Source organism: Phycomyces blakesleeanus (genome assembly GCF_001638985.1).
Source record: "Phycomyces blakesleeanus NRRL 1555(-) unplaced genomic scaffold PHYBLscaffold_14, whole genome shotgun sequence".
Taxonomy (NCBI): domain Eukaryota; kingdom Fungi; phylum Mucoromycota; class Mucoromycetes; order Mucorales; family Phycomycetaceae; genus Phycomyces; species Phycomyces blakesleeanus.
In genome coordinates, this window is record NW_017265147.1 from 964329 (window position 1) to 984064 (window position 19736).

General features: G+C 37.7%; 7 protein-coding genes across 7 annotated transcripts; 4 read left to right on the top strand and 3 right to left on the bottom strand.

The window, feature by feature from the left end:
* Positions 1–396: 396 nt before the first annotated feature.
* PHYBLDRAFT_25494 (hypothetical protein) lies at positions 397–2969 on the top strand (the record flags this gene model as incomplete). The annotated part of the gene is made up of 7 exons (XM_018439872.1): positions 397–815; positions 914–939; positions 1004–1110; positions 1210–1445; positions 1546–1985; positions 2066–2207; positions 2324–2969. The coding sequence occupies 7 exons, from the start codon at positions 397–399 to the stop codon at positions 2967–2969; spliced, it is 2016 nt and encodes a 671-aa protein (XP_018290191.1).
* A 1911-nt stretch (positions 2970–4880) lies between these two features.
* On the bottom strand, positions 4881–6593 carry PHYBLDRAFT_147126 (hypothetical protein; the record flags this gene model as incomplete). Its single annotated transcript, XM_018431801.1, has 1 exon — positions 4881–6593. The coding sequence occupies one exon, from the start codon at positions 6591–6593 to the stop codon at positions 4881–4883; it is 1713 nt and encodes a 570-aa protein (XP_018290192.1).
* A 212-nt stretch (positions 6594–6805) lies between these two features.
* On the bottom strand, positions 6806–7316 carry PHYBLDRAFT_147127 (hypothetical protein; the record flags this gene model as incomplete). Its single annotated transcript, XM_018431802.1, has 4 exons — positions 6806–6821; positions 6926–6941; positions 7053–7140; positions 7215–7316. 4 exons carry the CDS (start codon positions 7314–7316, stop codon positions 6806–6808), a joined length of 222 nt encoding a protein of 73 aa, XP_018290193.1.
* Positions 7317–9302: 1986 nt separating this feature from the next.
* PHYBLDRAFT_125745 (hypothetical protein) lies at positions 9303–11157 on the top strand. Its single transcript, XM_018429056.1, has 6 exons — positions 9303–9342; positions 9417–9502; positions 9579–9705; positions 9794–9904; positions 9971–10079; positions 10143–11157. The coding sequence occupies exons 1-6, from the start codon at positions 9332–9334 to the stop codon at positions 11049–11051; spliced, it is 1353 nt and encodes a 450-aa protein (XP_018290194.1). The 5' UTR covers positions 9303–9331; the 3' UTR covers positions 11052–11157.
* A 339-nt stretch (positions 11158–11496) lies between these two features.
* PbIdh2b (isocitrate dehydrogenase NAD-dependent subunit 2) lies at positions 11497–13434 on the top strand. The gene is made up of 8 exons (XM_018439390.1): positions 11497–11562; positions 11634–11708; positions 11778–12164; positions 12332–12465; positions 12547–12649; positions 12710–12889; positions 13016–13204; positions 13268–13434. The coding sequence occupies exons 1-8, from the start codon at positions 11503–11505 to the stop codon at positions 13280–13282; spliced, it is 1143 nt and encodes a 380-aa protein (XP_018290195.1). The 5' UTR covers positions 11497–11502; the 3' UTR covers positions 13283–13434.
* Positions 13435–13521: 87 nt separating this feature from the next.
* Positions 13522–14304, bottom strand: PHYBLDRAFT_101552 (hypothetical protein; the record flags this gene model as incomplete). The annotated part of the gene is made up of 3 exons (XM_018427643.1): positions 13522–13670; positions 13716–13860; positions 13924–14304. Coding segments are annotated over 3 exons (675 nt in total), but the record flags the coding sequence as incomplete, so codon positions are not given.
* A 1105-nt stretch (positions 14305–15409) lies between these two features.
* Positions 15410–18507, top strand: PHYBLDRAFT_181981 (hypothetical protein; the record flags this gene model as incomplete). The annotated part of the gene is made up of 11 exons (XM_018438547.1): positions 15410–15448; positions 15504–15608; positions 15703–15922; positions 16018–16066; positions 16213–16411; positions 16491–16628; positions 16718–17206; positions 17281–17487; positions 17548–17664; positions 17731–17964; positions 18028–18507. The coding sequence occupies 11 exons, from the start codon at positions 15410–15412 to the stop codon at positions 18325–18327; spliced, it is 2097 nt and encodes a 698-aa protein (XP_018290197.1). The 3' UTR covers positions 18328–18507.
* Between the last annotated feature and the right edge of the window lie 1229 nt (positions 18508–19736).

Genomic DNA, 19736 nt, shown 5'->3' on the forward strand with positions numbered 1-19736 from the left:
CTCTACTCAATGCTTCTTAAACGTATTGCTGTGAGTTATATGTATTTCTGAGCCAGATATCCAGTATCAAATACATAACGACATTATCGCTGTCACAAAGCATAGTCTATTTGCCAATCTGCATTATCTTGCAAATCTTTAAAGGTATACTATATAAATAAAATAACTAAATTAACTTTACGATCGTATATAGTGTATTTTAGGATAGCGCTCTTAAAACTAGCAAATGACATGTAAATGATGTAAAAAAAAAAATATGCTTATAATTTTAATTAAAAAAATAAAATAAAATTTAATAATAATAATAGTAATTATTTCAGGATTTCATTCAATCATCTATATTTTCCTTTTTCTTCTTCTTCTTCTTCCTACTCTTAATTTACCTTTTATACTACGATGGAATACATCAAAAGCCTTTTCCTAGAGAACCCTGAACCAGCAACTGTTTTGGTCGATAAAGAGAACCACATTTACAGAAACCGACATGGTGTAGAAGAACTAATCTCAAGTCCACTTTTCCCTCGGCTCGATTCCTCTGAGCGCACAATTTCCAAGATTTGGGAAAGTGTGACGGATACAAACTCGTCCAAGAAAGGATTTGGTCACAGAAACGTCGTTAAAATTCACAACAACGAAGTAGCAGCAGATCCCAACAATCCGGAATCAAAGCCAAAAAAGTGGATGTCGTATGAGCTCGAAGATTATACATGGCTCACTTACGGTGAAGCAAAGAAGAGAACCGAGAAGATTGCTGGATGTTTAAAAAAGAGAGGCTTAAAATCTGGAGATTTGATCCTTTTGTTTGCAAAGACAAGGTAAAGTAAACAGAGGCACTTCTTTGGACGATAATACTACTATCACCAGGACTAATATAACTACTCCTTTCTTTTGTTTTTATTCTTACTCTTATCAGAGAGGAATGGATATTGATGGCTATGGGTAAATATCTGCTACATTTCTTTTCAATATATGGTTTCTAACAATATTATTGGGGACAAATCAGCCTGCTTTTCTTTGGGAATTGTCGTAGCCACTGCTTATGATAGTATGCCTGCCGACGCCATATCCCACATTTTGGATGAAACCGAACCTAAAGCAGTATTTTGTGAGGTAAACTTCTTAGCCAATGCCATTCCTCAATTATTATCCTTCTCTTTCAGCTCGTAACAAACCTAATTATGCCTTATTTATATCACCTGAATTGCACAGACTTCATTATTGAATGTGCTAAGCAAGGGACTTGGAATGCTTACCGAAGAAAAAAGATCCAAGCTTGTACTCTATGTTGGACTCGAAGAGGAATCACCAGGAGCCGTAGAAAACTTTAGAGAATCTCATTCAAATGACGCCGAATTGATCCATTTTGATACAATTTACGAATCTGATAATCTGACTGCTACCGACAGTACGGTCAGACCCGATGATCTGGCTGTAGTCATGTATACGTAAGTATATGTTTCATATAGTTATACTACCTTTTTATTAATATTATCATTCAATTAAATTCAATTCAAAGTTATAATATTAATATATTCTATCCAATAGCTCGGGTACATCTGGTGCGCCAAAGGGTGTTGAGCTGACACACGGAAATATTGTTGCTGCTATGGGTGCAGCCGAGTATTTGGTGGTCGACTTTTTAAAGGAGGAGGATAATCACTGCTATGTCGGATTCCTGCCGTTGGCACATGTTCTCGAATTCCTTTTGGAGTTCCTCTTTATAACCATGGGCATCCCAATTGGTTATGCTACCATCCGTACCTTGATGGATGACGGTGTATGTGGTCCTGGAGGCAAAGGAAAGGGTACCGGCGATCTCAAGGCTTTGAAACCAACTATCCTTGTTGGTGTTCCAGCTGTATGGGAGCGTATCACAAAGGGTGTGTCCAGTCAACTGGATAAGAAGCATTGGGCACTACAGAACATTTTTAAAGGTAGGTTTCCTGCTTTATTCTATATCTGCATATATGGTGCTCTAAACGCATGTAACCCTGTTAAATAGCTGCGGTCGAGGTTAAGTGGCAGATGCTCAAATTCTTTGGGAAGGAAAACAATATCACTAGAGCATTAGATACCACCATATTTGCGTCTGTCAGAGAGGCAACTGGAGGACGCCTCAAGTATGGTCTTTCAGGAGGAGCACCCATATCATACGACACCCAAAAATTCCTCTGGTCTTCTCTTTGTTACTTTTTGCAAGGTTACGGGTAAATAAAAATATACATATAGGGATATGCTATATCATGCTTGTAAACAGTTTTATTGTTTTGGGTTTTTAAAGCTAATGATTGTATAATTATTATTACGTTTAAAATTTTTCTAGGTTGACAGAATGTTGTGGTTTAGCTGCTGTCACACTGCCTACGTTAGGTATTGTTACAGGTTTAGTCGGTCCTCCTTCGCCTTCTATTGAGTGCAAGCTTGTTGATGTACCCGACACGGATTACAAGGCCGAAAATGGTATTGGTGAAGTCTGGCTTCGTGGACCTTCAGTAATGCGTGGATACTACAAGCGTCCCGATCTCACAAAGGAGGCACTGACAGAAGATGGCTGGTTTAAGACTGGCGACGTGGCTCATTTCACAGAAAATGGCTCTATTGCTATTACTGATCGTATCAAGAACCTTGTCAAGCTTTCCCATGGTGAATATATTGCGCTCGAAAGCCTCGAGTCAAAATACAGAAACAGCACAGAAATCAAGAATATTTGTCTTATCGCCAACAGCGAAAGATCTTATATCATTGGTGTAGTTGAGCCTAAAGATGATAGCGTCGATAAAGACACTCTCCTCCAAGAGCTTCAATCGACAGCAAAGAAGAGTGGATGTAGTCGTGTGGAGATCATCAAAGACATCTTAGTAACAAGAGACGAAGATTGGGTTAAGCATTATTTGACCACCAGCGGAAAACTGAAGCGTAGAGATATATACAAGTCTAACAAGGATGAAATCGAAAAAATTTACACCTAGACGAATGCGCTGATATATTTAATAAAAATCTTAAATAATCATAACCATAACCATAATATAATACAATTTATTTTTGTGTTGGTTCTTTATTTCATATAAAATCAGCTCACTTTATACCAGAGTAGTGTAACAAAACACTTGCCTTTTTATTTCTTGAAATGATGTCAAGGTAAAGAGCTTTTAGAAAAGAGTTCTTTACCATTTGTTGATTTTCTTCTTCTTCTGGTGCTCAGCACCACCGGGTTTTTATATATAAGTTATACCTTACCTATTGTATTCTAAACCCACTAGTTCCTCTAAGCATTTTGACAACCAGTGTCTATACCGAACCTCTCCATTGAAAACAAGATCACATTTAGACTAATAGATTATGATATTCTCCTATCAATATTTTCAGACATTATATAATGTACTAATATTATTGTTGGAATAATAACAAGACTTACTTACTTGGTTACTTTTTATTATTAAGAAACAAAACCATGTAAAAATCGCTAGTTTTACAGATAGAGTGCAAAGCTAGAGAAATTGGTCAAGTCTAAACATGATTTGTAAATTCAAAAGGCACACACAATTGAATGTCATATCAGAGCAAGACTCACGCTCGCACTTTATCTATATCTCTTTATGCATAAATATTTTCTCATAAAAAAACACAAAAAGCAAGATTACGCCAGAAGCTTGTTTCTTACCCCTATCACTCACTTTAGTACTAGACTACATACATTCTGACAAATTATGGAACTGCTAGTTGGGCTAGAAAGAGCAATAAATAAACTGTTGTTTTTGTTTAAAATAATAATAAGAAAACATTAACGCACAGTGCACAAATGTTGCATACAAATTAGCTTTAGACCAAAGAAATATAGAATACAGACACATAATAAATGTTACTCAAAAATACATGTATGCACATCTTGACCAAAAGATATAATTATCATTATAATAACAATAATTTGCTTATCAGAAACATTCACATCAAGTAACTAAGCCCCATTTTTAAATACAGGTTATCATAAAAAGGAATCGTGTTTTAGAGCTGAGCTTAGCAGTAGCGTGTCTAGCCCTTTCCAAAGGATTGTATTGCTGCACAATAGAATTCTTATTATTATTATTTTGAGCGCATTACTCATTTCAAAATTCACACGTGAAGTGTTATTTTGATAGAATGTGGATCACCCCATTCAACCAACAAGATAGACTATGTATTCTCGGACTCAGTAACCAATTTTTTCTTCTTCTTTTTCTTTATTTCAATTTCATCATTAGTAACACCCAAAGAGCGTATTCTTGTACGGGTTCCGGATGAGTGGGCGAGTACCCATGTACATATGGTGTTCGTTGACGAGGTACATCAACCGCAATTAAGCTTTACTGTGTTCAAGCTGTATCATCTAAGCTATCTCACCTTATATAATATCAAATAAAATAAAATAAATCAATGGTAATTCCTAGGGAATACAAAAAAAAAGGTATTTTTAGGACAGGAGTAAGCGGTCTATGGCTGATCGCAGATCCGAAACTACATCTTACAAAGAAACAATGAGCTTCTTGACGGATATTACCCTTAGCCCAATTCTACCAAAACAAAATTTAAGTTACCAACAAAAACACAAAAACACAAAAATATTACTTTTTACAGCATTAATTCCATACACACATACACAATACAATACAAAAATACTGGTTGTGTATAGGAAGAACTGCTTATGTGTATGAATATTTTAGTATATAGAAATGAAAATTATTAATGTAACAATATTATAGTAGTAAACTGAAAATAAAAGCCCAGAATTTGGAAGTTAATAATAATAATAATAATAATAATAATAATAGCAGTAGTAATAGTAATAAGCATAGGAATAGGAATAGGAATAGAAATAAGAATAATAGCAATCGTACAGTGTTTGGTTATGGATTACTCAGAATACGCGATCGTCCATGAGTTGATGATAATGGCACGTCAAAGTGCTCTGTAAATCGACTAGCTTGTATTGGTTGCGGAAACAGCTCCGGTACATGCATACTTCCAAACGAAGTACTTGCATGGAGTTGTCCAGGTTCCACAGAAGCATTACTTGTTTGTGTTATGTTTGAAAGAGTATCATGAAGCCGAGAGGCCCATTCAGATGTATCGTTTTCTGTAGGCTGAGGTATGAATCTAGGTGATAGTGATGGTGATGCTAATGGTGGGTCTTGACCAATGTTTGAAGATATGTCTCTAGATGGCGTTTGTACTTTTTGTTTGTGTCTCCTGTACAGGCAAAATACTACAAGACCGACAAATATAGCAAATCCTACAAAGCCAAGCACACTACCCAAAATGATCGCTAGACGACGGTTGTTGTTTGAATTTCTTTTTGACTTCTCGGCCTCATCTTCATCGAGTGCACGTTTAGGAAAAAAATAAGCCTTTGTCGGTGTTTGACCAAATGAAGCTGAGGTCTGAGATGTCCACCAAAAAGGTATTTCGAGAAAGTTTTGATTAGCGGTGTCCAATACTCGCACATTTCCAAAACCAAAGACGTGTCCGCCGTACAGTGTTAGATGATAATTTTTGGTTCCTCGGACAACTTGACCACCATCAAGTTTTGTATTTTGACTGAGTAAGGGGAGCCAAGTCAGAGTTCCACGAGGTGATTCTGTTGACATATCATATTTCCACACTCCTTTTGGCATATCACAATCTTCTTGGTTGGTTGGTTCGGGTAGATGGGTTTTAGTTGGACAATTCTTCCAGACAGGTGTAATGATAAGTGTGTCCAGATTGTTTTTGGATAAGGACACCAGTCTGACTTGATCTGATGTGCTGGTAAATTCAACCACTTTCCCCACCCACTCCAATGATATTAAATCAAAGCAATACACCGTGACAGTGTAGCCTGCAGTAAAAGATGAAGCATCGAATGGTCCGTGTTTAGGAGTGACGGAAAAATGTAGAATCCAACGCGTTGTCGCAATCATTTGAGCTCCATGGGTTGGAGTTGGTGTTGGAGTTAGTGTAAGTGTAGATGTGTTGGAAGATAAAGAGCTCGGGGTGCGATTCCATTTCCAAGGGGGAGGTGCCTGCATATCAAGGATGTACATATCCCGGGTAGTGAGCACGGAGACACTATTTTCTTTGTTCTCAGTATATCCACCATACGCATACATCTTATTGTTCGCGACCGTCATTGTGGATTCTTTGAGTGCCTTGCGTATCATTGAAGGCTTTAGAGGCATAGAGTGCCATTTCAAGGTCTTGAGATCCAGTGTCTTGGTGGGATTATCTGACAATGGAAAGATAACCTTTCCATATGTTAAGATGCACGCATTATGTTTGACATTAAAAGACCGTTTGACATCCCCAAACTCTGTTCCAAAAGGACTCTTTGGACCGAGTGATGAAAATATTAGCTTGAGATCTGGTTGTATTTTAGAGATTTTCGAAAGGCCATAGACAGATCCTTCAGAAAACACTACGCAGTAGTGGTTGAGAAGGGTCGTGTGGGAAATATTGAGTGAACGAGTGGGGGTTATCGACAATGAAAATGAAGAGGGTAGAAGCAAGAGGATCCAAAAAGTCCATGTCTGGGAAGACTTGACTCCATTCAAGACCGATAAAATGAATGGTGTGGATCGCATCAAGCGGGAAAAGGAGCATCAAAAGAGGATAAGGGAAAAGCAATTGCTTTATAAAGGCTCGTTTCCTTCCATGACTATAAACAGATGGGTTTGTAGAACGAAGAAATCCTGTGAGATCTTTCTTTTTTTCTTTTCTAGGTGATTTAACTGAATTTTATTATTTCTTTCTATAAAATTAAAATACAACAGGCTTGACATTGGCTGATATGAATTTAACCAGCCTTGTGGCTATAAACAACAAATAATAATAGATAAACGTTTAGTTACAAATTCTTTATATATGGACATCATATTTCTGCACGTCATTTTCTCTCTCTCTCTATTATACTTACAATTGCCAGGCAGCAGCTATATATATATATAGTATAGATATCATACACAAATCGTAACGTCATAAAGTTAATTCAAGCACTAAATAAATACCGCCCTATACACGCCCACATTTTCTGTTACACATACCGATGAAGGGAGCACCGAAACCAAGACCAAGATAGAGGGTCATCTTGACAGCAAGAGCGGCTCTGTTCTTGGTATCGAAAGGAATGTTCTAACATTGCCAAATCATGTCATTAAGATCTAGTCATAACAACAACAACAAAAAAACTCCCGCACGATTCTTACCTGACCGTTGCTGTTGGAGAAGTGGTACAAGTCAGAACGCATGACCTGACGAGAGGCGACGCGGGAACGGAGGGCAGAGCGAGCAAAGACGTTGGCGACCATGTTGATAGAGAGTAGGGTGGAAGAAGTTACTTGAAAGTTCACAACAAAAAAAAATACTGTACCGGGGTTTCGAGATAGTGCTATTTACACTCAATAAGTACCTTTTTTGATGACATCAGTTCGCCTTTACATTTCTACTATAAAAAAAACAACCATTTTGATTTATTCCATACTGCCTTTAAATACTACATATATATATAAACACACACAAGTAACTGTGTAGTAGATATCAGTAATAGTCTTTCTATGAATTTCTTTATCCAAAAAAAAAATCCACAAAATCTATAAATTTCAATAGCAAGATTATTTTGTATGGAAACATGTACAAAAACTAATGTTTTTTTTGGCAGTCTTTAGTGGTAAATCCATAGCATGTAACACCCGGCCTTTGAAAACTATTGACTATACACAGGCATGTACGCAAGAAGAAAGAAAAGAAGAAAAAAGCGACAGAAGAAGAAGGAGAAGAAGCAAAATAGGGATGACTAAATACCAACTAGCTTTCGAATAGAAATATTCGATTATCATGGCTAGCACAGTAGTTACAGATGTAAAAACTGTAGTAAGAACATTTCTCCTTCTCAGAAATAATACCATAGTGAGTAAATTAGAGAGAATTAGGCGTGATATACGTAACATGGATGTGTATATCAAGTGTAAATAAAAATGTAAGCATAATGTGCAAAAATAAAACAAAATAATGATATACAAGTCCCATTGCGAGCAAGGTTAGCATTGGTTAATATTTTACATGTACTAATCACACAGTGCAAAAGGACAAGAGAATGATAATAGAAAATTGGTGATTATTGTTGGGTAAATAAATAAATAGTCAATTTGACGAGAATAGGACAGGATAATAAACTTTAGGTAGCTGGTAGCTAGCAGATTCTATCCAGAGTCGGTAAAATTCTCATAATTAGGAATACATTGACTAGACAAGGAATGTAGAGCTGTGTTTTTCGAATTTTAAGCAGGTATTAAATGAAGAAAGAAAGAAGGAAAGAAAAAGACATGTACAAATATATAGAAAAATATCTCATAAAGTAAAATCAAGTAATACCTCAAACACTAAGTCTGAAGAGAAGGACAGAGAGACGATCATGTTTTTATTGTCCATAATTTTGTAAAAAATAAGAAAGAATACAACAAATATAAGTAAAGTATCCACACGCCGGAGCCCTTCTTTTCTTCTTCTTTTCGTTGTGGTAAAATAATAATAGGCACATCCTGGTGCTTAATAACTATGAAAAACTTAATAGCTGGGGGAATTCACTAGTCGCTGTGAGCTTTGGGCTGCAAGACTTTTAATTATCGACCCATACTAGGAAGGCTTGATTAGATGAATGCTATAATAATCAAGCTTTGTAGCTAGAAGTTTGATGCCTATATTATAACCGTGACTCGAGCGATGTTGAACACCAAACCATTAGGTATGCTTGTGGAGCTTACCCAGTATTGAAAGGAGAAAGATAAATAAAATATCGGGATTGGGTTTAACCAGAAATACAGAGAAACCCTATGTAAAATATCTCGGTAAGCTGTTCCACCAAAACCGCAGCATCTTGTTCCACAAAACGATGAAAGGAGAATTGATTCTATAGAGGAATATGTGAGAGATCATCTCAACCCTCATTTAGAGTTTCTAGGTGTAGGTTTTAGAAGGCTATATGCTTTGTATGGAGCAAGCTTGGTGGGAAACAAATAATATCATCAAAACATATAATGAGTATGCAAGGCTAGGGACCTTATAAGTAAGTGACTCGCCAGGTCCAAGCTCACTGTATTCTATAGTGTAAGACTTGGAAAACTAGCGGGTGAAGTGACTGATGTCAAATCCCAAACGGAACAAAAAGATTGATGATCGACAAATAAGATGGTGAGATCTATGACGATTACTATAAAAGGAATAAGCATCTCCGAAGTCAAGACAAGCAGTACTTAAGATCCTTTTTCTCACCCTATCCATCTCTAATTCTCTTTCTACTCTTGACTTTATTATCATCAAGAATATAATGGTTGACAAGTAAGATAAAAACTTCTGCGTCACAACGCACACAGAGAGACAGTGTAGCTGACCTCTCTGCTTTATGACAACAGGAAAATCTTATTGCTTGGATCGGGCTTTGTTGCTGCTCCCTGTGTCGAGTATATCCTGCGTAGACCAGAAAACAAGTTGACCATCGGTAAGGAAATTTAAAGATGTGTATTCACAATTATCTGTAGCTTACTTACTATGACGCGTCAATATTCCAACTATAGCCAGCAGAAGACTCGAGAATGCTAAGGAGTTGGCCGGTCAGTTCAAGAACACTACTGCTGTCTCTTGCGATATCACCAATGACAAGGCTATTGACGAGATCGTTGCCCAGCACGATGTGATTATCAGGTAATATTGATAGGACTGAACTTGTGGAAAGAGAGCTAGATATATATACATATATGCGTGTGTGATATAACTAAACATATATATCTAGTTTGATTCCTTATATCTACCACGCCAAGGTTATCGCTGCCGCTGTTAAGCACAAGAAGCACGTTGTCACAACCTCATACGTCTCTCCCGCTATGATGGAATATGACCAGGCGTAAGTTTAATAGACACGTGTATTTCTACCAGAACCCAATAATTAACAACATTCATGCCTAATTAGTGCTAAGGATGCTGGCATCACTGTCATGAACGAGATTGGTCTTGATCCCGGAATTGATCACTTGTATGCTGTCCGCACTATCGACACAGTCCACAAGGAGGGTGGCAAGGTAATTATTCAAATATTAATAGCCTGTGGTTTTTGGGGTTTTGTATTAAAACATTATTTCTAGCTCAACGAGTTCATCTCTTTCTGCGGTGGTCTTCCTGCTCCTGAGGATTCCAACAACCCCTTCGGTTATAAGTTCTCTTGGTCTGCTCGCGGTGTCTTGTTGGCTTTGAAGAATACTGCCAAGTATCTCGAGAACGGAAAGGTTGTCGAAGTCAGCGGTACTGCCCTCATGGACTCTGCCAAGGTTCTCAACACTGGCTACCCCGGTTTTGCTTTCGTTGGTTACGGTAACCGTGACTCTACTATCTACGACAAGCGTTACAACATCCCCGAGGCCACCACCATTATCCGTGGTACCATTCGTTATGATGGCTTCCCTCAATTTGTCAAAGCTCTCGTTGTTCTTGGTTTCCTGAGTGAGGATGAGCAGCCCCATTTGTCTGCTGCCTCTAGCGAAATTGCATGGAACGAGGTTATTGGCAAGGTTGTTGGTTCCTCAGACTTGTCTGAGAACGCTCTCAAGGCCGCCATTATTGCCAAGTGCGACCTCGAGAACAACCCTCGTAAGGATCACATTCTTGATGGAATGAAGTGGGTTGGTTTCTTCTCTGACAACAAGGTTCACCGTCGTGGTAACTTGTTGGACACTTTCTGTGCCACCCTTGAGGAGAAGATGCAGTACGAGGAAGGTGAACGTGACTTGGTTTTCTTGCAGCATCGTTTTGAGATTGAACTCAAGGACGGATCCAAGCAGACTCGTACGTCCACTTTGGTTGAATTTGGTGTTCCTGGTGGATTCAGTGCTATGGCCAAGACTGTAGGTGTTCCTTGCGGTATTGCTGTTCAATTAATATTGGACGGTAAGCTCACAAAGACTGGTGTGATTGCCCCTATGTCTGCTGAAATCAATGATCCTATTATTGAGCTTTTGGAGAAGGAGGGTATGGGTATGGTTGAAGCCATCCTTTAAAACTGTAAATTATGTGCCATGAATTTTTATATAATAAAATAAAATAAAATAAAATAAAATTAAAAAAAATTAAAAAATTAAAAAAATAATTGATCACATTTTTAATAATTTTGAATTTAATTAATGCCTTTTTGTCAATGGATTAATATTTATCCGGGTATCACAATAAGACAATGGGTTTCCGTGGGACCGTATATTTCCTACGATTTCGGAGTTATAATGTCTGCCATTTATTACAGCGAAATCCTACCTTTCTTATGCCACACACACTCTGTGTGGGTCGGTGACGTAGCATTTAAGTTCTTTAAGTGTAATTTTCCTTGCCCCTGCCAGAATATGAGGAATAATTTTATGACATAACAAATTTTTTTTTAAAGTTCCTTTCTACCCATATTCACCCTTTTTATCCCGATTTTTTTTTGTTTACCTTTTCTTCCCCTTTTTTAAAAAGATGTTCTTGTCCCGTACTACCGTCGCCCCTCTCAAGGCCAGTGCCTTGTCCTTTGCCAAGGTAAAAACCTAGCCTTCGGTTAAAGCCAAACCCATACAACCAAAAAACCAAAACCAACAATTTATCAATAGGTCAATGCTGTCCGTGCTATCACCACCGCCACTCCCAGCATTACCCAGGCCTTCAGCGCCCAGAAGAACGCCAACGTAAGCCCATTAACATCAATTACCCAGCACGGTCGTTAATTGTATAGATATTTCCGCAAATAATAATAGGGTAACTACTTGGTCACCATGATCCCCGGTGATGGTATCGGTCCCGAAATCTCTCGTTCCGTCAAGGAGATTTTCGCTGCCGCTAAGGCACCTATTGAGTGGGAAGAAGTAGATGTTACCCCTATCGTCAAGGATGGCAAGACTGCTATCCCTGATGAGGCCATTGTCAGTGTACGCAAGAGCACCGTTGCTCTCAAGGGTCCCCTCGCCACTCCCATCGGTAAGGGTCACGTTTCCCTCAACTTGACTCTCCGTCGTACATTCAACCTTTACGCCAACGTCCGTCCTTGCCGTTCCGTTGTCGGTTTCAAGACCCCTTACGACGATGTCAACACTGTCCTTATCCGTGAGAACACCGAGGGTGAATACTCTGGTATTGAGCACGAGGTAATAAAGCGAGGAACAACTGGATGGGATTAAGGCATATAAAATATACACCGCACACATATACCCTCTCTCTCTGTATGTGCATGTGCATGTGTATGTGTGGGTGTATATGTGTGTATTTGAGTGTGAAAAATGTTTATTTATTTAATTAATTTGTGGAATTCAAGGTCGTCGATGGTGTAGTCCAGTCCATTAAGTTGATCACCAAGGATGCCTCCGAGCGCGTTGCCCGTTACGCTTTCACATACGCCCAGTCCATTGGTCGTGACCGTGTCACCGCCGTCCACAAGGCTAACATCATGTAAGAATTAAGGATATAAAAGGGAACAAAACACAAGAAAACCAAAAAAAAAGAAATTCAATCTAATCTGTTTTACGACAGGAAATTGGCTGATGGTCTTTTCTTGGATGTCTGCCGTCAGGTCTCCAAGGACTTCCCCGACATCAAGTTCAACGATATCCTCTTGGATCGTGCCTGCCTTAACGTAAATATACTTTTACTTTATGTGATTTTTGGTTTATTCACACCATTTCCGAATATCTAGATCACCTCCGACCCCTCTTTGTACGCTGATACCGTCATGGTCATGCCTAACCTTTACGGTGATATCTTGTCCGACATGTGCGCCGGTTTGATTGGTGGTCTTGGTTTGACTCCCTCTGGTAACATTGGTCGTGATGCCTCCATCTTCGAGGCCGTCCACGGTACTGCCCCCGATATTGCTGTAAGTTTTAATTAAAAAATTAGGCGTGTCGTAAAGTATTATAGATAGATTTTTTAATATTAAAAAACAAAACTGAGCAAATTTATTAATGGGAATGCAATATCTATTTTTTCCTTTGTTTTACAGGGTCAGGACAAGGCTAACCCCACCGCCTTGTTGTTGTCTGGTATCATGATGCTGAGACACATGCGCTTGAACGAGCAGGCTGCTAACGTCGAGCAGGCTGTCTTCAAGACCATTGCCGAGAGCAAGTTCTTGACTGCCGATTTGGGCGGTCGCTCCACCAACAGCGAGTTCACCAAGGCTGTTATTGGCGTAAGTAAAAAAAATATTAGCACTATAATATTTACAGCTCCTAACATACTTTGTGGTTTATAGAACTTGAAGGCTTAGATATCCTATCCTACCCCAACCTTTCCCAGAGTCCTTGTCTCTTTAAAAGAAGACTAAAACATTGTTTTCATCATGTCCATATAGAAGCTACTTCATCAATAATAAAAAAGCAGGAATGCAACTCTTTGTACTCCTGTAAAAATCAATTCCCAGCGCGTACTTTTTTCTTTTTTGTAATTTATTATTTATTAATTGAAAAATATAAAGCATGGCTGGGATTTTGTTCAGAGACCAGACTTTTTGACCTTCTTGACCTTCTTGCCACCCTTCTTCTGAAAATCGCGCCAGCTGTTCACGCGCGTGTCACGCGAGGCCTCCCATTGTTTAGCTTCCTCTGCTTTTCGCTTCCTATCGACCACTGCCTCTTCGGCCTTTCGTGCCACCACACCTAGCACAACTTAAGCACGCAAAGCAAAACTATCTTTTTAATTACCTTCAGCTTCCAACTCCTTCTTCAGCATCCTCCGGCGACGAAGCTCCATTTCAATCAAAATTTCTTTAACTTTCTCACGAACTGCCGTCTGTCCATCGCGTGTCTGTAGGAATGGATAATTCTGATCGTCAACCACTGTAGCAGACTCTACTGTAACTTTATTTCTGCCATCCTCTTCCTTTTCCTCGGTGTTGACCTGTGTCTTGACTTTGTGTCCATTCGCTCTTAAAGCTTCAACTTTAGCCTCTTCTATTACTGTCAACAAAAACTTCATCCGAGTTTCGTCATTCAATTCGGACTCGGCTTTCTTCAGCATTCCAAATGCCTCCTCTGCACGCTCATGCTTCACTTTGTCAGGATGAATCATCAAACTCTTTTTGCGGTACGATGCCTTGATGGCTTTGATCTCTGGACGATTGTAAGGCAATTCGAGGATGGCAAAGGGGTCGAGTTTAAAGCATTGAAGTACACGTTCAATCTCGAGTTGTTTTTCTGCTTGTGAAAAGTATCGATCGAGATCGAGATCTGTTTCCAAAGGAGCCGTATTAAGTTTAGAGGTTGCTGGTGTGGGATCTGCCATGTTCGAAAGTTTTTTAAAAAAAAGTCTACCAACGGAGAGAGTAAGAGAGCAGGTGTAGAAGGGGGAAGAAAGGCAAACGCATTTTTATGTGACTGCTTAGAGCGTAATTCTTTATCGCAAAATAGGGAAAGGGAGCAAGAGATTGAAATGAAAAGTTGTAGTTGTTTAAACCTTTAATAAATATGTAGATCGACAAAAGGGTTTATTTGAAATACTCACCAAATTGCACAAGCTCCAAAAATATCAACTCACTATAAAGCAGGCACACTCTCTCTTTGTGAAAACATCAAAAAGCTATTTTATTATATAGTGCTTTATATAAGAGATGTTTGTAATTTTCTATCATTGTGTTAAATAGTATATTTATATATACACTTTTTTTTTGTTCCCTTTCTTAATAGGCAAAAGAACAAAAGAAAACGGAGGTTTCTACGGCTGAATACATTAGCGGCCATTATCCGAAACTGTACCGCTTGTTATGGTATTTTGCAATACATAAAGCTGGTAAATTGCGGAAAATACCCATCTATCCAGTTTGCTGAAAAAAGCACAATGAATGATGAAAATTGCAAATTCAAGTTTTTTTAAATTTTATTGTGTTTTGTAAATTGAATTTTAATATGAGAAATTACACCTTTTGATGTACACGAATATTCTAATCAAACGAAAATTATAATCTACTTGACCCATGTGCAGGGCATCATCATCTTAATACGTTCTACACATATTTATAAATACTTTAAAAATATTTTTTGTTTTGACATTGTAAAAGCAGAATTTTCAAAATATAAAAGGTTTACAAAATGAAAATTCCAGCTCGAGAATTACAACGGGAAGAGTCCTGAGATTAATATTCAAAATTCTTGTAAACTATATGCGTGCTTCTTACACATTATTCAAAAATCCTCTCAGTACATCGGCGGCTAAATAAGGTTATCCTAAATATATCTCCGACAATTACCAGGTGAATCAACCTCTTGCCACAAGTGGCTTGCAGAGCTTACTCCGCAGCCGGCGGCCGCCCCTTTCAACTTTATTGAATCACGTGAGTTAGATTTGCAGTATTTTCAGCCTGAGCATTCAATTATACACCATCCATTGCTTTCCTGTCAACATGTACAGACCTCCATCCGCATCATTTCCACCTGGGGCTGTAAGTTCTCTCTCCAATCTTCGCCAAAAAATGCTTACACTTTTTAAATTCATAGTATGGTGGTCCCCAATCGCCAGTTGTAGGAGGTCCTCATCCTCCTGGAGGTGGATCGCCCTGGCCAAGACCGCCACCTCATCAATCCGGTCCTCCTACCACAGGCGTGAGTTTATATATTAAAATCATACTAAACATTTATACATGAATGAAACAATAACAAAAAAAAACGCTTACATACATATCTATCTATTTTGTAGCCGATTTGGAAAGAACATCACACACCAGAGGGAAAAAAATATTGGTTTAATACAACTACACGACAGAGTACGTGGGAAAAACCTGAAGAACTGTTGACTCCAGAAGAGAAGGCATTGATGAGTTGTCCTTGGAAGGAATATACCACACCCGAAGGGAAAAAGTACTACAGCAATTCTCAAACTAAGGAAACTACATGGCAGATCCCACCTGAATACAAAGGTAAAATAAACATAAAAATAAAAAGGAAAATTTGCTTTGTCGTATTGATTATTATTATTTTCATTAAAAAAATAAACAAATTGATATTTTTGTAGAACAATTAGAAAAGGCCCAACAGGCAAAGGAGAAGGCAGAGGCAGAAGCGTAAGTAAATTATAAATACTATTTTATATGTATAAATATGTATTTAAAAGAAGCTTATTTAAAATTAAGCAGAAGGCTGTATTGTTATAATTATGATTTTTTTATTCTTACATTTAATAACCTTTGTATGTATTTTGTGAATATAGTAAGACCAATCCTGCTACTAACAGCTCTGCAACCCCAGCTGTAGCTTCAACCACGACTAACACTCAACCAGAAGTTGAAAAAACATATCGAGTCCGTCAACCACTTCCTAGCGCAGCTCTTATGGCACAAACACCAGCTGTCGAATTTGCTACACGTGAAGAAGCTGAAAAGGCATTCTTTAAACTTTTAAAGGAAACTGTAAGTTTAATAACCCTTCCTTTTTTGTTTGGAAACAACTGTCTTGATATTTATCTACATATATATATGCTTACTTTAGAATGTAAAATCTGATTGGACATGGGAACAAGCAATGAGAGCAATTATTACAAATCCTCTCTACAGATCTCTTAAAACAGTTGCTGAACGAAAGGCCGCTTTCCATGCTTATGCAGAAAGAGAAGCTAGACGTGAGCGCGTAAGTTTTTTTTTTAAAAAAGTTTACTTGATGATATTTAGATTTCAAATCAAATATAAACGTGATTTTGCATATTTATATAAAAACAGGAATTGAGGGAAGAGCGCGAACAAAAACATAGATCAGCATTCATTCACATGCTGGAAAATAACAAAGCCATCAAACCATATACTCGCTTCAAGAGTGCTTTAAAAATTCTCGCCAACCAACCAGCATTTCAACAAATCAAATCTGACCAACAACGTGAACAATACTTTAATGAGTATGTAGAAGGGTTGCAACGTCGTGAGAAAGACAGAATGAGAGATCTTCGCAAGAGTAGCATGGATAGATTTGCTGAACTGCTAAGAGACACTCCAGAAATTACCTACGAGACCGAGTGGAGAAATGCTCAAAAGATTTATATGAAATTACCCGCTTTGGAAGACCCAAAGACATTTGAAGGCATGGATATTTTGGATTTCCTTTCTGTATATGAGGAGCACAGTCGTCTTCTTTGGGAACCTGTTTTAGCAGATTTGAGCAAAAGAGCACGCGATAAGAAGCGAAAAGAGAGAAAAGCTAGAGATGGATTTAAGGTAAGCTCTACATATTTATATGGGGACACATCAAAAGGATTGGGTTGTCAGTCTGGCTTTAACGGGTTTTGTAGGCCTTGTTGAAGGAACAATTAGATCAGAGCCACATAAATGCTCTTACTTTGTGGAAGGAACTTTATCCTCATATTAAAGACGACCCACGTTACACTGGACTTCTTGGTTTACCCCAGTCTACACCAATTGATCTTTTCTGGGACCTTATATACGACCTCGAAGAGCATTTACATTATCAAAAGAAGGTGGTTTATGACGTATTAAAGGTAATGTACTGTATAAAAATTTAGCGTGTACTGTACCATTGAAGCTCATGTGAATTACAGCGACGTGAATTTGAGGTGACTCTGGAGACACCTTTTGAAACATTCCGCGATCTCGTAGCACAGGACGAAAGTGGACATAGTATCCCAGAAAATAACTTGATGATAATATATGAACATGTAAGCTCCAAAATTACTCCGAATGAAGGCTTGCTATTTATCTGTTATTTTGTATATACTCTTTAGCTAAAAAATAAGGCAGTTATTAAGCAAAAGGAAGAAAGACGTCGACAGGAGAGAAAGCTGCGACGAAAGATGGACAATTTGCGACATGTTATGAAATATATTGAGACACCGATTGGAGTTGAGGAGACCTGGGAGTCTGTCCGACCACGGCTCCAGGATCTTCCAGAGTATAAGGATATTGATGATGAACAGATATGCATAGAAGTATTTGATAAGTTTATCAAACGTCTCAAGGTAATTCTTTTTTTTTTATAATAATATAGGAATTTGGCGTATCAACTTGTGTGCATTATTTAGGAGAAGCAAAGCGGACAAGATGAAGAAGAAGACGAAGAAGGTATTATTAGAGAAGAAGAAGAAGTGATGCACAACAGATATCGCAGATCGCACAGTCGTGGGCCTGGTAGGCACAACCGACACGGTGAACGGGAAAGTGATCACGGTATGAGTGATGATGAGCGCCTGAGAAAGAGAAAGAGGGCGAGACACACAGGAAGACCAACCGAATACGATCAACCTATGGACTCTGGTCGTGTAAGTGCTGAAGAAGGAGATGCACTGGATCAATACGAAAATGATCCTCGTCGCCAACATTAAAAAAAAGAATATTGAGTATAGTAATAATAATAAAAAAAAGAATAATTTACAAACCTTACAAGGAAAATGACGATTGATAATTCAAATCTTGTAATTCATTAACTATTAAAAACGCATATTTCATATACACAGTAAAATATAAGTAATATATATATATATTCATAAAAGTTCATTCAATCCAAAAGAAATACTCATTTGTTTATTCGCCAATGAATTTAAACAAATATCATCCAATCAAATCTGATAATTAAAGTCGTACAATAATACAATTGGCAAACACGAAACTTTATTTTGCACAACTAAAAATTACCCGATAGAAAAAAAAGGCGATTTGTGTACTTTGTTCTAAAATACTGACTCCGATATGAACTAATTGTCCTTTTTTTTCTCTTTCACTTTTTTTTTGCTTACGTCACAATAAAAATGTGGTGCAAACAGCGAAAATTGTGCTCGTCAAGGTCACTATAAAAGGATAATGAAGCTCATTGCTTCTTTTCTCATTTGGACATAGCTTACCTTTTAATAAAAGGTCGTCGTCTTTATTTGTAAGAGGATCGAGCCTTTAAGTAGTTCGGTTACATTATCTTCGTTTTTTCCTCATTTCTGCTAACTGCTGTGCTTGTGATTCAAAGAGCATTAACATGTCCACAAGCTGCAATGGTAAGATAGCTTACATCCTTGTTTCCCACACCTCCTATAGACATCAGCCTTTTTTTCTGTTTTTTTTTCTCTCCTCCAATTATACTTTATTATTATTTTTACATGTTAATATTCAGAGCACTAGTTAGTACTTTTACACATTCGGACGAGAAATCAATGATTGGATGAACCATCCAGAATTGAAAAAAAAAGAAGAAAGTGAAAATATATAGCCTCTATATCGTTATTAGCCAAGTTTTCGGGCTGGGGATGCCTTTGTTTTATTATGGACCAAACTGAGAAACCAAAAACTCGGATATATATATATATATATGTGTATATATGTATATATATCCTTTCTTCTTATTCTCTGTGTGTAAATATGTATATATGTTTCTATACATCTCTATCTCTGTATATATACATGTATATATACATACACATATAAATATACACGCATACACACACATATATATATATATGTGTGTGTGTGTATACATACCTCTATATCTTCAAGCGTTTTGTTAGTTTGGCACTGATTGACGTTGCCTTTCACAATCACGCGTTCTTGTTATTAACCACTCTTTCTTTCTGCTTGTCTGCAGATTCAAACGGATCTCTCACCCAAAAACAACAAGAACTCTTGGATATTTACTGTCAAGGTGCAACAGAAGCAACCGAAGATCAGGTAAAAAGCAAGAATTTAATTGATACTTACAGATTTGATGAAATAGTATCAAGAAATATTTATCATCATAATATATTTACAA